Raw genomic sequence first — 17,464 nt, 5'->3', positions numbered from 1 at the left:
GACTGTAAAGCAGGATGGAAGATTGGTCCTTGGGACAGCAGATCCTCCCTGAGTGGAAGCTTCCAAGCAACGTCAGCGACCAGCCGCACCAGATCGGCCCAGCGAGGTCAGTTCGGTGCCACTAAGATGACCGGAATCCCTTCTGCCTCGATCCTGCATAGAAGTCTTGGCAGAAGCTTTAGAGGACAATACTGACCCCACGGGGGCCACCAGCTCATCTGTGGCATCCGCCAGAGGATCTGACCGAGCCACAAACCTCTGCACCTTTCTGTTGAGCAGGGACGCCAATAGATCCCCCTCAGGGATGCCCCAACGGAGACACAACTGATGATGAAACACCTCCGGATGAAGGGACCACTCACCTTGGTCCAACGCCTGCCTACTGAGGTAATCCGCCTTCCAGTTTTTTCCCCTGGGTATGTGTACAACGGAGAGGGCTGGAACGAACCGTTCTGCCCACCTTGGAATGCTGGCTACCTCTAGAGCCACCAGGACCCTTCATGTGCCCCCCCAGTGACTGACATAAGCCACAGCCGTGGCATTGTCCAGTTGAATATGCACTGGACATCCCTGAAGACAATCTGTCCAATGTTCCAGGCACAGTCTGATCTCTCAGAGTTCCAAGACATTGATCAGTAGTCTGAACTCTTCCAGTGTCCAGATCCCCTGAGCAGACTATTTGCCAAGGATGCCTCCCCAACTAAACAGGCTGGCATTCGTGGTGACCACTGTCAAATACAAGGGGAGGAAGGATTTGCCCAGCTGAGGCCCCAAAGAACGAAGCCACCATATCAGGAACTCTTTCGTTCAACGGCTCAGCCAGGTCTGATTGTCCAGAGACTGTGGATTCTTGTCCCATTTGGCCAGAATCTCCGCCAGGAACTGTGCAAACAGAATCGCCTCAAAGGTAAACACCATCAGGCCCAGCACCCGCATGCAAGTCTGGAGGGGTGACCATCTGCTGGACTTCAGGAGACGAATGGCAGCCTGTAGATTCTAGAGAGTATCCAGAGGAAGGAGCACTCTGGCTAAGGCCGAGTCCAGAGTCAGATCCAGATATTCCAGCTTGTGGACAGAACCAGAGCAGGCTTCTGAAAATTCAGAATTCAGCCAAACTCCATCAAGCTCGTATGGTGATTTCCAGGTTCTCCACCAGAGCAGTAGGAGACTCCGCTCGCAGAAGGAGGATGTCAAAGTAGCTCAGTACCGCGATCCTCCATTGGCATAACAATGCTGGCACCGGGGCCAACACTTTCGTAAAGACACAAGGAGCAGAGGCGAGACCAAAAGGTAACGCCACAAACTGATGATGCTCCTCTCACACGGCAAAGTGGAGGAAGCGCTGGAGACCGACACATATTGGAATGTGAAGATAAGCGTCCTTGATGTTGATGGAGGCAAGAAAATCCCCCTGATGCAGGGAAGCCACCACTGTGCAAATGGACTCCATTCTGAACTTCTGAACCCGCACAAAGCAGTTCAGCATCTTGAGGTGCAGAATTGGACGCACTTTGCCTTCCTTTCTGGGGACTGTCAACGGGTTTGAGTACAGCCCCTGAAAATGTTCCGAAGTCAGGACCGGGACCACCACCCGTAAAGCAAAAGGTCTTGCACCGCTTCAACAAGAGCCTGTAAGCGGACCTGGGACTGTTGCATGTTGGAAGGAAGAACCTTACCGGAGAAAAGAACGAAACTCGATCTTGTAGCCAGACTGAATGACCTTGTGGACCCACCTGTTCTTGTACCAGGGGAGTCCACAGGTTTGGGAACCAGCGGAGACATCCCTCCACAACAGATATGGGTGAGGGTGCACATTCCTGCTGAAGGGGTCTTGTCCATGGGTTGGCAGAAGCCTGCACTTGACTTGCCAGAACAAGTTCGCTTGGATCCTCCAGAGGAGGTCCCGAGGGGCTTTGAACCCTTGTCAGTCGACCCTGAGGGACGAAACAACTTCTTATGAGCCGAGAAGGAGGGCCCACGACTATGACCAGGGTCCTTGCCCTTAGTAGCCTGCAGAAGAAATGTACTCTTTCCCTCCTGTGGGACCTTTAATGATGTTATCCAGGGTGGCACCAAACAGGTGATCTCCTTGAAAGGAAAGATCAGTAAAGGCCTTTTTTTAGACCAGCATTTAAGCCAAAAGACACGTCGAAGGACCACTGCCGAAACAGAGAGCTGAGCCAGCTCAGCAAAAGAAGGGGGGAGCTACTTTCTCTCCAGGTCACAGCGTAAAAGCCTAGGCCACACAGTCAGAGCCTGCGACACCGGGGCAATGGTGAAAATCGGCCTCAGTGCTGAACCAGCCAGGGTGTACAAATTGCGGGCCACAGCCTCCACCTCCCTGTCAGCCGGGTCCTTAAAGACTGGGGACACTTCAACCGGAATCATGGTTGCCTTGCTTAATCTGGAAATCTGGGTCCACCACCGGTGGAACAGTCCACTCCTTAAGAAGGGACTCCTCATACAGGGTATTGCCTAGCAACTCGCTTAGGGGCCCCATGGGGGGCGCTTTGGTCGTCCCTACACTTCAGTGACAATTCTGTCAAAATAGGAGGGGGAAAGGGAAATTCTTTGCCACTCTGGGTGGCTTGTGAGTGCCAAAGGGAACCTGCGCCTCCGTCGTAGCCGCGTTCTCAAACTTTAAGTCTCTAGCACAGATATAATATCAATTAATCCACCAGCACCTTTTTGTGCGTAGTTGCAAAAGCGGAGGAATCATCTTCACTATCTGAGGATTCAGGGTGCGTGGTCGCAGACCCAGCAGGGTGACCAATGTCCATGGCGGCCGAATCAGATTCAGGATCTGAGGAGACAGATGAGGCAGGGGAAGGCGAGGGGGCCCAAAAGCCGCCTCCACCCAGGGCACAAGGGACTCCAGGACCACTGTCAGTGCATCAATGGATGGATGGGACCCAGAGGACCCTGCAGCCCCAGAAAGGGGATCACGTGGGGAGATGGGCTCCAAAGACTCCATGAGTCACCAGGAGAAACCACAAAAAAGTATTACACACTGCTAAGGGACAGTCCCCACCGCTCTGGCAGCACCACCCGGTTGCCAGTCACAGAGCACTAATCGATCCTCAGTAAAGAGGGAGAGGACCCCACCAGACTCACCACCCCACAGAAACCAGGCAGTGCAGCCACCAGCAGAATCTGTACTGCACGAGTGGCGATCAGGAAATGAAAGGATCCAGGAGTCAGTAACAGGGGACGAGGAGGGGCTTCCACAGCTGAAATCGCTGCCCAGAGGGATCCACTGTCATGGCTGCCGCTATTTTCAATGGCAAACCACCGCAAAAGTGCTGCTGGACTACAGAAACATGGCCACCGTGCATTGAGCACACAGGCTACAAGAAAATGGCGGCCCGGGGCAGCAACACGAGGCTCTTAGGGACCCAGGAGGGATCCCAGGCCTCAAGGACAGGCCCAGGCAGGACTGGGGGCCCTGGCAGGAGGCCCCACCAGGTACAACCCCCCCTACAGCCGATCGTCCGGTTGCCAGCCGCGCACCCCCCCCGCCCCTATTGCCAGCATAGCGGCCTTCCCCCATCCCAGGAGGTGTACCAGACCACCCACACAGCCCCAGTATAAGTGGAGGGGGGATAGGATGGGGGGACAGATAAAGGGGGGGTGCCTGACAGAAAGGAGGAGAACCCGGGGGTCCGACCGTCCCAAGGGGTCCACGTTCACCCCAAAACCCTCCAGGGGGAGAGGGGGGACAGCTACTCACCATACCAGGAACCAGGTGGGCACCGCTCCAGAAAGAACCCCCTGCCATCAAAATGGGGGGGGGGGGGGGGCTGGGCCAAGCTAAGGACTGCGTGCGCTTGCTGGCCAGGCTGGGGCTACCACTGGATCTAGAGTATCCATCCCATTGTCCAGTCTGGCAGTTGATTGTAGGAAAAAACCAGGAGAAAAAAAATCTGAAAAAAAAAAGAAAATTGCCAGGACCAGAGATCCGAGCAAGGAACTATGTCCTTACTCCTGACTAGGCATAGGCAGAAAAAAACTGAGTACCTATAGCAGAGAGAGGGAGTATACACCCTGGGATTGCCCTAAAGGTAGAGCCAGACTTTTTTTTTGCCTGGTGTCCTACTCCTGTAGGGGGCAGTATAACCCAATGGTTAAGAAGATCAGGAGTTGTGTCCGTCAATGAACAAAAGAGGAAAAAATGGTTTCCCATGCAGTGGGGCTGTGCGTGCACTGCACAGGTCAATTGTTTGTTTTTGTCTAGGGGACTGCAGAACAAAGATATAGTTACCTAATCCTCCCCATACAAGACGGGCCCCTGCAGCTCCTGCCCCCCCCCCCCCCCATGGTCTAGCAGTCTGGTGGAGTGGATTGTTCCTGACATCATCAAGCTCATAGCCCTGCTCTGGATGTGAGGTCGTCAGGAAAAGTCCAAGTATAAGCTTTCTACTCCACTCTGGACAAAACGAGCAGTTAAGCCTTGCATTGCAGGCACAGCCCCACTGCATGGGAAAACTTTTTTTTTTTTTTTTCCCCTGGAGTTGGACTTTAAGGTTTAAAGAGAACAAGCTCCTAAGGCTGGTTATGGATAGATGATGCAGTTCTAGCATTTCAGCTATATGTGAAAATATATGCTACATTTAGAAAGCTGCCATCTGTATGTTGGCTTGTTTCTAAAAAATACAGCAAACCAAGATTTTTAGAAAAGACAGATCAAAATCTATACTATCTTTACAAAGGTAACAAAACTTGACTGACAGATCTACCCATAAAAAGCATCCTGCATCCTTGATAACACTATTTAATTCAAAGGAAGACAAAACATTTTATAAAGATTGGTCCTATTTGCTTTAACAGGGAAAAAAAATCCTTCTTGATCCCCAATGGCATTGTTATAAATTCCCAGATCAACAATCTACATTGTGTTTTCACAACTGTAAAAAGCTCAATATTTGGTATATTTAGGAAAGAATCCAACTCATCTTTGAAACATCCAGTCCTAGTAACTGAATTCAATTCCTGTGGAAGCCTATTCCACATTTTCACATCTTTTCCAGCTGTGAAAATAATGTGCGGGGGGGGGGGGGATTTGAGACTTACAGCGGCAGTGCGGTCCACTTCGTTACGGCTACTCAGAATGAAACAGGCTTCTGCGTCATCCATCCTGCGGTAAAGAACATTATTTCTATGGGGGCTGTAGGCCATCACAATATACATCAAATACAATATATCAGATGTTCCACTGATCGATATTAAATAACCGTTAAAAAAAATAAAAAATAAAATAGCAGCAAGCTGGGAATTTCAGACTCTAGTCTACATGGACTGTTTAACTCACAAATGTTTGTTACAAAGTTATTAATGCTGATGTGTTTGAAACATTTTAGTAAACAGTCTCAAAAGAAAGTATCATTTTTGTCAGGAACAAAAAATCTAAGATAATTATGGGTTTCCATAGATATTTGTTATACTGAAATGTAAAAACAATCTTTTAAAGGTTCCCCCATGGCTGGCCATACATTATACAATCTTCTTGTACAAACTGAGTTTAGATTTACCAAAACCATTTAATTTGAGTTCAAACCTAAACACTTTCAACTTGTATGCAATCAGGCAAGCCCTTGCATTACATTGTTACAGTTAAATCTAAAGGAAATTGAGTAGGAAAATTGTATAATGTATGGCCAGCTTTAGTGTAACTGATGAGGTTAACACTCTGTTCTCTCCTTCTGTCAGCATGTTCCTTGCCAGTGCATGTACATAAAGCAGAGTCTGAATGGCTTCTAGTATTGCCTCTGCTTGGGTTCTACTGTAAAGGGATTACAGTAGTACCGATATCAAGAAAAGGTCAGGCACTTGCATTAGTCTCTTTCAAAAGTACTTTATTTATTTATTTTTTTATAAAGACCCAAGACTGCAATAATGCATACATATTGTATCTACCTGGAGTTAAAGTATTAAATCCAAAACCAAAAACATAATGTACTGCAGCTTACCAATTATTAGATGTAGTGGTGTATTTAGGTTTTGTGCTGCCCTAGGCCTGACTAAACTTGTGCACCCCCTAATTTAAATACAGCCCACCCCTTCCTGTCAAGGCCATGCCCCTTCCCATTTAAGACCCGCCCTGCCATCTGTAAACCACATCCCTTCCTCTTTAGGCTCCACCTTTTGTAACATACATGGTAAACCTTAAGCTGTCCATATTCTACACCTAAATCTGTAACTCCCAGCAGAAGGTGCATTCTGATGCGTCAGCACCATCACATGGATGGCGCTGGCCAATCAGATTCCATCTAGCCCCTCCTGTTAACATGCAGATGGCCCCCTCAGCGCTAGTGACACACACCACAACCAGTGGTTAGGACATAGGGCCCGGCGGATGGGTGTCACCCCTCTGGTGGGTGTCATCTGGGTGCGGGCCGCACCCCCCACACCCCCATAGCAATGCCATTTCCGGCAGGGACTATTTTTGTTCGGGAGCAGGCTGTTTCTTTCGTGCGGGGGAGCTTTTTTGCCGCCCCCCTGCAAAATGCTGCCCTAGGACTAATCGGCCTAGGCCAAGATACAGCGTTGATTAGATGTTAGGTTAGTCCTCTTTTTTTAGGCTTTCTTCCCTCTGTTTTCACCTGATGATCTGGCCAGTAAGATCATTCCTGTGTTAGAGAACTTAAACTCTGGATGAAGGAGTAACTGGGACACTTTTGGGAATGAGCATTGCTATTCTGGGGGTAGGGGAGTGTTTAAAGCCAAGCTCACTGGTGAAAATAAAAGACAGAAAGGCCAAAAAAGAAAATGAATGCAGTTATCACATCTAAGAATTGGTATACTGCAAAAAAAAAATATATATTTATATATTTGGCTTTTGGGTTTAACACTGCTTTAGGCTTTCAAGATAGTTATCAGTTTTTCTAGGTTCTGAACTCGACATTTTAAAAAAAAAATATCATCTGAGTTTTAATAGGTGGTCTGTGGCCACACCCCCATTCCCTGTAAACTCCGTACCTCCAGTTCATACTTACTTTGCCCTCATGAGATCTTGATCTTTTAGTGCTGACCCTTGAAGGTAGATAACACGCTGAGACCACAATGGTATCTGGAGTACTCGCCGAACCTGAATATCCATCTCCGTTGGGCAGAGAATAACAACATAATAATCCTGAAAAAGATGATGTAAATGACAAACAGAAAGCAAAGTTAAACAAATGGTATCTATAGCCTACGTCACGAGGTGAGCTGGCCATATACAAAGCTATCCTTTTTGATTAATCATCTTCCTGTGTTGGCAACGGCTGTTAGGGTGTCCATTTCCTCCTCAAGGTTTCCCCCCTTAACTCATATAATTTTCATTTTAGAGTTTGTGTAATCAAATAATTGGTTATTTTTAATGGGTTACATGGAATGATTCTTGGAAGGCAAATCCACCAAAAAGATCTTGTGTTTGGTGGATGGTGGATTAAACCAGTTCACAGCTAAGGGAATCTTCTGATGAGATGTCTGCACTGAGTTCCTGGGTCAACACACCTGCTGTGGTCATTATGATGGATTCCCACCATACCTGGTGAATTATTTTACTTACTTTACATTGTGGAGAATGTAACAGGAAGAGATTAAACACACAGGTGGTCAGGAATATCCGAGACATATAAGAAGCCAGGGGCTGACGCAGCCCATTGGACTCTACCTATAATTAAAACACCTTTGGGTAGACTAACTATTTAATCCAGCATAAATTAACCAGTTTCGAACCGCCCACTGCATATATACTGTGGCAGGGCAGCCCAGCTGTGCAAAATCACCTACATGTATGTGATTTTGTGCAGGAGATTTTTACGACGTGTGACACAGCGGGAGCCAATCACGGCCCCTGGGATCCACTAATCGTTCCGAGGAATGACAGAACGGCGGTCTGCCTATGTAAACAAGGCATACCGCTGTTCTGTCAGGGAGGAATAGAGTGGTCTTGTGAAACACAGATCTCTCTTTTCCTCTAGTGCATCCACCCCCCACAGTTAGAAAGCACTCCCTAGGAGCACACTTAACCCCCTTGATCTCCCCTCGTGTTAATCCCTTCCCTGCCAGAGTCATTTATACAGTAACAGTGCATTTTTTTTACACTGATCACTGTATTAGTGTCACTTGTCTCCAAAAAGTGTCACTTAGTGTCAGATTTGTCCGCCGCAATGTCGCAGTCCTGCTAAAAATCGCTGATCGCCGCTATTACTAGTAAAAACAATAAAAAAAATAAAAAGTCCATAAATGTATTCCATAGTTTGTACAGGCTATAACTTTTGCACAAACCAATCAATATACACTTATTAGGATTTTGTTTTAACAAAAATATGTAGCAGAATACATATTGTGAGAAAAAATATACCAAGGTATATTCCTCGCGCCCAGGAGTATTCTAATATTAATGTATTTTGTATGTTGTGGAATGAGCAGCTGCTGTAGAGAAAATTGAATATATAGAGGGTAATGGTCTTTTTTAAAAGGCCAACTACAGCGCTTGCTAATAAACCCTATATAAATAGCAGTAAAATTTACTAAAATAGGTGATATGTGATGAACATAAAAACGGTCAATAAATAAATAAATAGGTGGTGATATAAATGGTGATTAAAGTGACTTGTGAACAACTTCAAATAAATAGCAATAGCAAGATGATTCAAATGAATTGCGTGCCACAATATACAGCAGTGAGTAATAAATCAACAAATCAGTTCAATGGATCAATAATAAAGTCCAAAAAAGTGACTGTAGTGCTCAGGAATTTATCAACACTGAGGACATCACAGGAAGTGACGAAACATGTTAGATTGGAACACATAGCGTCATTACGTCACTGAAGGTGGAACGCAAGCCAGAAGTAACGCTCGCCACTCTGCAGGGAGGACGCGCAGCCTACACCGCTGACCACCAGTGATTCGTTTTTGTATTTACTGCATTTTAAACCCAAACTGTGGGTAATAAACATTATTATCATTTGAACTGCTACAATATTTGGAGCTCCTTTCTCCTTCCCCATATTTACTGGCCGTATGTCCTGTAGCTTAAAGGAGTTGGCACCAGCCCATTGAACCTTAAAGGGGAAGCCATCCTAGCCCAGGGGGCAACTAAGCTTAAGTGGTCCTAATGCCATACGGCATATAGGTCCCACTAGATCCGGTAAGTGATTCATTCTATCCATACACACGGTGAAAGGAATCAATGTCATGAGCACTACAGTCACTTTTTTGGACTTTATTATTGATCCATTGAACTGATTTGTTGATTTATTACTCACTGCTGTATATTGTGGCACGCAATTAATTTGAATCATCTTGCTATTGCTATTTATTTAAAGTTGTTCACAAGTCACTTTATCACCATTTATATCACCACCTATTTATTTATTTATTTATTGATAGTTTTTATGTTCATCACATATCACCTGTTTTAGTCAATTTTACTGCTATTTATATAGGGTTTATTAGCAAGCGCTGTAGTTGGCCTTTTAAAAAAAGACCATTACCCTCCAGAATACATATTGGCCTAAATTGATGAGAAAATTAGATTTTTTACATTTTTTTTATTGGGTATGTTTTATAGCAGAAAGTAAAAAATATTGTGTTTTTTTTACAAAATTATGGTTCTTTTTTTTGTTTATAGCGCAAAAATTAAAAACCGCAGAGGTAATCAAATACCACCAAAAGAACGCTCCATTTGTGGGGGAAAAAAAGTCATCAATTTTATTTGGCTACAGCGTCGCAATGACTGCGCAATCGTCAGTTAAAGAAAGGTATCGCAAAAAATGGCCTGGTCAGGAAGGGGGTAAAACCTTCCGGAGCTGAAGTGGGTAAAAAGAAACAAAATGCTAGTTTATTACAGCATGACTGTCACCCTGGCTTAGTATTAGTGGGTTGTTAACTCTCTTTCACAGTGCAGAGGTCAGCCTTGGTACCTGAAGCCGTGGATGAGCATAGAACTCATTCAGAAAGTCCATCAGAAGGTCAATCTTGAGGGAGCTGACACAAAGGACGACGTGTTTCTCAGTCTGGGCTCTGTGACGGCTGTAGTTTCCCCCTGATTTTTGCCGCTCCATCCAAAGGTAGACCAACTCCTCAAACTGGCAGAAAATAAAAATCGAATTAACAAGCAAACAAGTTTAATAAAAAGACACAGCATTTATAAACTATTTTGGCAGGGAAAAAAAAAAACAGCTTCTTCTTCCTAGATGAGGGTGAACTACAATGGACCGAATCACCCCCAGCATCTCTTGAGTATACTTTTCCCCCTGAAATAGCCATTCAAAGCGCGATTAAACAAAATTAAAAAAAAACCAAAAAAAAAAAAAACACTGACAGGCAGGGTTTTTTATGACAGAATATACCCAGGGTCATTTCTGTCATGAATGCTTCCTTCTGCTTGTCAGCAGTAATGTATACTGCGCTGTGCATGTGCAGCTCAGAGTACATTTATTGCATCTGCTCTGTGTTGTGTTGAAGTGATTCCTGTATGCATGTGTGGCGTGATATCATCGCAGCTCAGAGCGAACCCAGCAGGAAGACCAGGAGAAGATGTTGACAGCTGACAACGCATTGTTAGAGAGCATCCATTGACATGTAAGTCTGTCATAATTTGCTAGTGTGCAGTGCAACTAACTGGTTATGACTTTAACTTGCAGGCCCATTAAAAACAAATCAGTGCAGTTTAATACCGCTTTAAGTTTCTCCACTTATAACAATATATGGAGCTCTAAGAACAGATAAATAAAAGCAGTTTGATAAATTTTTAATATTAAAAACCATTCACTACGCAAATAAAAAAAAAATCAGCATCCAGTCCAGTTAAGTATTGATTTAAAACATCATCACTTCTGCTAGTATAGGTGCAGGAAATATATACAGTATTTATATTAACTTCCCTAAACCCTCTTTACAGCAGAAATCAGGTTGTGATTAGGAGGTTCTGCGCTGTATATCAACCTGGGTCTACTTCATTGAGTAATGCTGCCAATATAATACATTTTCAGACACTGAGGACTAAGCATAGGCGTGTGCTAGGTGTGCCTGGGCACACCCTAATCACCCTGTGTGGGGCAGCTTCCCCCTATTTAAACCCCTAATTTTCACCAAAGTCCCCTATAGGGGCTTCTAAAAAACTTGTAAAAAATAACAAGATAAAAAAAATTGTAAAACATAAAATAATAAAAACTACTGACATCCACTGCCCTATTTACACCAATCTCTGCCCTACTGACACAGTCCACTTTTCTCCTGACACCGTCAGTATATACACACACATGTGTTTTGAGCATTGAGGTGCACACCCAAATGCAACAGGATGTGCACACCTATGGGACTAAGGGAGGTTTAGGCAGCTTTTAGAAAGATGATTGTACAGAGGGCACCTCAGCTATAACCATAGGCGTGCGCAGCCTATTGCATTAGGGTGTGCACCCCAAAGCTCAAACGCACATGCGTGTATATATATATATAGAGCAGTGATGGCGAACCTTGGCATGAGACGGTCAGAGACTGCAGACATGATACAAGAGATGGTCAGAGACTGCAGACATGATACAATAGATATATTTTAAGGTGACAGTCACACTTGAAGTTGCAGCTTCACATTTTTTGTTGGTTTAGCGCAGTTGTCCACTATTTTTCTTATGATACAATAGATGGTCAGAGACTGCAGACGTGATACAATAGATGGTCAGAGACTACAGACATGATACAAGAGATGGTCAGAGACTGCAGACATGATACAGGAGATGGTCAGAGACTGCAGACGTGATACAGGAGATGGTCAGAGACTGCAGACATGATACAGGAGATGGTCAGAGACTGCAGACATGATACAGGAGATGGTCAGAGACTGCAGACATGATACAGGAGATGGTCAGAGACTGCAGACGTGATACAGGAGATGGTCAGAGACTGCAGACGTGATACAGGAGATGGTCAGAGACTGCAGACATGATACAGGAGATGGTCAGAGACTGCAGACATGATACAGGAGATAGTCAGAGACTGCAGACATGATACAGGAGATGGTCAGAGACTGCAGACATGATACAGGAGATGGTCAGAGACTGCAGACATGATACAGGAGATAGTCAGAGACTGCAGACGTGATACAGGAGATGGTCAGAGACTGCAGACATGATACAGGAGATGGTCAGAGACTGCAGACATGATACAGGAGATGGTCAGAGACTACGGACGTGATACAGAAGATGCTCAGAGACTGAGGACATGATAGAAGATAGAAGAGCACTAGGGGGGCCGGAGAGCACAGGGGAAGCAGAGAGCACTGGAGGAGGTGAAGGGCACGGTGGGCGGGGGGACAGGAGAGAATTAAGAGGGGGTTTGCAAAGCATTGTAGGGGGTTGGAAGGTGCAGGGGGTGGAGAGCACTGGGGGGGGCGAGCAGGGAAAACCAGGGGGTGGAGAGCACTGGGGGGGGACAGGGAGCATAGGGGGGAGGGAGATAAAAAGCACTGTGGGGAGCTGAAGAGCATGGGGGGGCTAAAGAACAGGGGGTCTAGTGCACTGGGGGGGGGGGTTAAGAGCACTGAGGGGGGATAAGAACACTGGAGGGGGGGTTAAGAGAGCACTGGGGGGCCAGCAAAGGAAGTTGTATAGGGAGGGGGATGGGGCAGCTGCATATAAAGGAATTGATCTTTCCCTATTCTTCCTGCAGGAGGGAGAGGAGGACAATCAGTTATTCAGCAGCTGCAGGAAGGATAGGGAAGGATGAATTCCTCTATATGCAGCTTCCCCATTCTCCTCCTATCCAACACAGAGCACACACACTTGGGCAATGGGCACTCACCTTCTTCCAGCCGAGGCTCCGCCCCTTCTTCTCGTCGAGGCTCCGCCCCCTCCTTCCCGCCGAGGCTCCGCCCCTTTCTTCCCACCGCGGCTCCGCCCCCTTCATCCCGCCGCTCTCCGCCCCCCGCTTGCAGCACGGATTGAAGGAGCTGCCACTGCAGCCTTCACACTGCCATACAGGATCTCTCAGAGGACGCTGGCTGATACCCCCCAGTGCGCCCCCCCATTGGTACCCCACTGTGTGTGTGACACTGTCACTGTCATGTAGCTGCTTGCAGGGAGAAAGACCAGCTGTCAAAACTTAGCGGTGATGTCGGGGGTGGGCGGGATCAAGCAGCTGTCAAACACCAGCCAATGATTGGGCTGCTTAAGAAAGGGGCGGGGCCACATAAATGAAGCAGCCGCCCAGACCCCATCCCATTGGCTGGTGTTTGATAGCTGTTCGGTCCCGCCCATCCCCGACATCACCGCTGAGTTTTGACAGCTTGTCTTTCTCCCTGCAAGCAGTAACATTACCTGACAGTGTCACACACATGGCAAGCCTCACTGTCTGCTGGAGCCAACAGCACAGCCGCCTCTCCACGAGCATCTCACTACCCTCAGTGCCAAAGATGGAGATCTCGGGAGGCAGCCAGCCCTACACTAACAGACACGGGGTGATTAGGGTGTGCCCAGGCACACCCGGCACACCCCGTGCGCACGCCTATGGCTATAACAAGACACTGTTAGGATGACAGAACAGTGAAAACCGTTGTTACCTTATAGTTTCATTTTAAACCACAAGCAAAACACTGAATTTAAATTAATTGGATAATCATTTCTTTTATGGTACTAAGTCCATTCTTTTATGGTACCAAGTCCATTTCTTAAGTGTATTTGTTTCAAGTGGTAATTTCATTATTGAAAGCTGTCCTTTGTTATCTTCTGCATCAGGCTGTGGGACATTGTGATTCTTCTGGCTCCTCAAATCTTTTCTTTCCTTGGGAAGATACTGAAGACCTTTTCTCAGCCTTCTGTTATTCATGCCCCTTTTCATTTATTAAAATCTAATTTCTTTTTTCACACCTAAGAAGGGCTTGGTAATATCTCAGAACCATTCCATATTCTGAATACAAAGTTTGATCAATTTTAGTATTAAAGGGAGCACAAAGTGGCTTTGTATAATTTATCAATTTTCTTTATAGAGTATGGTGGAGAAAAAAAACATAGTTTATACATTTGTTCCTTAAGTGAGGTCATAAAAACTACTGCATGATAACGTTTTTCATCTTTTAGTATCCAGCTGGAACTTTAGGCTCCTTTCTAATTATTTTAGTCCCTTTCTGGCAACTTTTAGCTCCTGTATGTGACTGTTAATGGAGCACAATAGCTTAACTGAAATGTGCACTGAATATGTCAAAACTGTGGCTCCACCCTTCTCTCCCACACCTTACTGTACCACTTGTCTAAGGTCTTAATCAGAGACAGAGGGACTCAAAGGAGACATCTACTGTTTTAGATCACCTGCAGTGAATTTGGAAGCTTTTGTTACATATTTAACGCTTAATTGTAACCCAAAGATTGTATACATGTAGTAAAAAACAGACACTTAAAACTGATAAATTATAATTGACCCAAAACCTATATAGTTTCGCTTAGTGCATAGTGGCCAAATGGGTGGGTTGAGAAAACAGGGGAAGAAGCAGGCATTAAGAAGGTGGGAGGGTCTCTGTCGTCATCATACAATCCTGAATAAACTAGTCATAGAAGGTGGGAGGGTCTCTGTCGTCATCATACAATCCTGAATAAACTAGTCATAGAAGGTGGGAGGGTCTCTGTCGTCATCATACAATCCTGAATAAACTAGTCATAGAAGGTGGGAGGGTCTCTGTCGTCACCATTCAATCCTGAGTAAACTAGTCATAGAAGGTGGGAGGGTCTCTGTCGTCACCATACAATCCTGAATAAACTAGTCATAGAAGGTGGGAGGGTCTCTGTCGTCATCATACAATCCTGAATAAACTAGTCATAGAAGGTGGGAGGGTCTCTGTCGTCATCATACAATCCTGAATAAACTAGTGATAGAAGGTGGGAGGGTCTCTGTCGTCATCATACAATCCTGAATAAACTAGTGATAGAAGGTGGGAGGGTCTCTGTCGTCATCATACAATCCTGAATAAACTAGTCATAGAAGGTGGGAGGGTCTCTGTCGTCATCATACAATCCTGAATAAACTAGTGATAGAAGGTGGGAGGGTCTCTGTCGTCATCATACAATCCTGAATAAACTAGTGATAGAAGGTGGGAGGGTCTCTGTCATCATCATGTCGTCATCATACAATCCTGAATAAACTAGTGATAGAAGGTGGGAGGGTCTCTGTCGTCATCATACAATCCTGAATAAACTAGTCATAGAAGGTGGGAGGGTCTCTGTCGTCATCATACAATCCTGAATAAACTAGTCATAGAAGGTGGGAGGGTCTCTGTCGTCATCATACAATCCTGAATAAACTAGTCATAGAAGGTGGGAGGGTCTCTGTCGTCATCATACAATCCTGAATAAACTAGTCATAGAAGGTGGGAGGGTCTCTGTCATCATCATACAATCCTGAATAAACTAGTCATAGAAGGTGGGAGGGTCTCTGTCGTCATCATACAATCCTGAATAAACTAGTCATAGAAGGTGGGAGGGTCTCTGTCATCATCATACAATCCTGAATAAACTAGTCATAGAAGGTGGGAGGGTCTCTGTCGTCATCATACAATCCTGAATAAACTAGTCATAGAAGGTGGGAGGGTCTCTGTCATCATCATGTCGTCATCATACAATCCTGAATAAACTAGTCATAGAAGGTGGGAGGGTCTCTGTCGTCATCATACAATCCTGAATAAACTAGTCATAGAAGGTGGGAGGGTCTCTGTCGTCATCATACAATCCTGAATAAACTAGTCATAGAAGGTGGGAGGGTCTCTGTCGTCATCATACAATCCTGAATAAACTAGTCATAGAAGGTGGGAGGGTCTCTGTCGTCATCATACAATCCTGAATAAACTAGTCATAGAAGGTGGGAGGGTCTCTGTCATCATCATACAATCCTGAATAAACTAGTCATAGAAGGTGGGAGGGTCTCTGTCGTCATCATACAATCCTGAATAAACTAGTCATAGAAGGTGGGAGGGTCTCTGTCATCATCATACAATCCTGAATAAACTAGTCATAGAAGGTGGGAGGGTCTCTGTCGTCAGCATACAATCCTGAATAAACTAGTCATAGAAGGTGGGAGGGTCTCTGTCGTCATCATACAATCCTGAATAAACTAGTCATAGAAGGTGGGAGGGTCTCTGTCGTCATCATATATTCCCGAATAAACTAGTCATAGAAGGTGGGAGGGTCTCTGTCGTCATCATACAATCCTGAATAAACTAGTGATAGAAGGTGGGAGGGTCTCTGTCGTCATCATACAATCCTGAATAAACTAGTCATAGAAGGTGGGAGGGTCTCTGTCATCATCATACAATCCTGAATAAACTAGTCATAGAAGGTGGGAGGGTCTCTGTCGTCATCATACAATCCTGAATAAACTAGTCATAGAAGGTGGGAGGGTCTCTGTCGTCATCATACAATCCTGAATAAACTAGTGATAGAAGGTGGGAGGGTCTCTGTCGTCATCATACAATCCTGAATAAACTAGTCATAGAAGGTGGGAGGGTCTCTGTCATCATCATGTCGTCATCATACAATCCTGAATAAACTAGTCATAGAAGGTGGGAGGGTCTCTGTCGTCATCATACAATCCTGAATAAACTAGTCATAGAAGGTGGGAGGGTCTCTGTCATCATCATGTCGTCATCATACAATCCTGAATAAACTAGTCATAGAAGGTGGGAGGGTCTCTGTCGTCATCATACAATCCTGAATAAACTAGTCATAGAAGGTGGGAGGGTCTCTGTCGTCATCATACAATCCTTAATAAACTAGTCATAGAAGGTGGGAGGGTCTCTGTCGTCATCATACAATCCTGAATAAACTAGTCATAGAAGGTGGGAGGGTCTCTGTCGTCATCATACAATCCTGAATAAACTAGTCATAGAAGGTGGGAGGGTCTCTGTCGTCATCATACAATCCTGAATAAACTAGTCATAGTAGGTGGGAGGGTCTCTGTCATCATTATACAATCCTGAATAAACTAGTCATAGAAGGTGGGAGGGTCTCTGTCGTCATCATACAATCTTGAATAAACTAGTCATAGAAGGTGGGAGGGTCTCTGTCATCATCATACAATCCTGAATAAACTAGTCATAGAAGGTGGGAGGGTCTCTGTCGTCATCATACAATCCTATATAAACTAGTCATGAATGGTTAAAAGTCAGGAAGCCATCTGTCTTTCTTCTGCAGCCTTAGGATCCATTGCTTGATTTTCCAATTGCATAGCAAAGAACCACAATCCTGCTCATAAGTAAACTTTTCATTCTGCTGTACAATATTTACTTTATAATAAAATATTAAAATATACAGTATTTCTCAATATGGTTCCTGCCAGTGAGAAAATCTGTAAGCAGTCTTGATCCTGCAGGGGATTATAATCTAAAATTTACAGGTTGGGTATTGAAGAATCAGAGTTATTCAGAACACACAATGCCAAGTTTTGAGTGTTGGTTTAATTCTGTCGCCCCAGGGTTTGGTGTCTAGAGAATC

The 17,464-nt window shown here is 45.2% G+C and overlaps 1 protein-coding gene across 6 annotated transcripts in view; it reads right to left on the bottom strand.

The window, feature by feature from the left end:
- Positions 1–17,464, bottom strand: part of KCNT1 (potassium sodium-activated channel subfamily T member 1) — a 659,112-nt gene that overhangs the window by 93,179 nt on the left and 548,469 nt on the right. For all 6 annotated transcript variants that reach the window (XM_082263648.1, XM_082263649.1, XM_082263652.1 and 3 more), the window contains 3 exons: positions 9,914–10,078; positions 6,993–7,129; positions 5,071–5,134 (listed from right to left, as the gene is read on the bottom strand). In XM_082263648.1, the coding sequence (XP_082119774.1) occupies positions 5,071–5,134; positions 6,993–7,129; positions 9,914–10,078 (366 nt within the window). The remainder of the gene's footprint in view (positions 1–5,070; positions 5,135–6,992; positions 7,130–9,913; positions 10,079–17,464) is intronic.

Source organism: Pelophylax lessonae, assembly GCF_965119305.1.
Source record: "Pelophylax lessonae genome assembly, chromosome: 7".
Taxonomy (NCBI): domain Eukaryota; kingdom Metazoa; phylum Chordata; class Amphibia; order Anura; family Ranidae; genus Pelophylax; species Pelophylax lessonae.
This window is presented reverse-complemented; position numbering and strand designations above follow the sequence as displayed.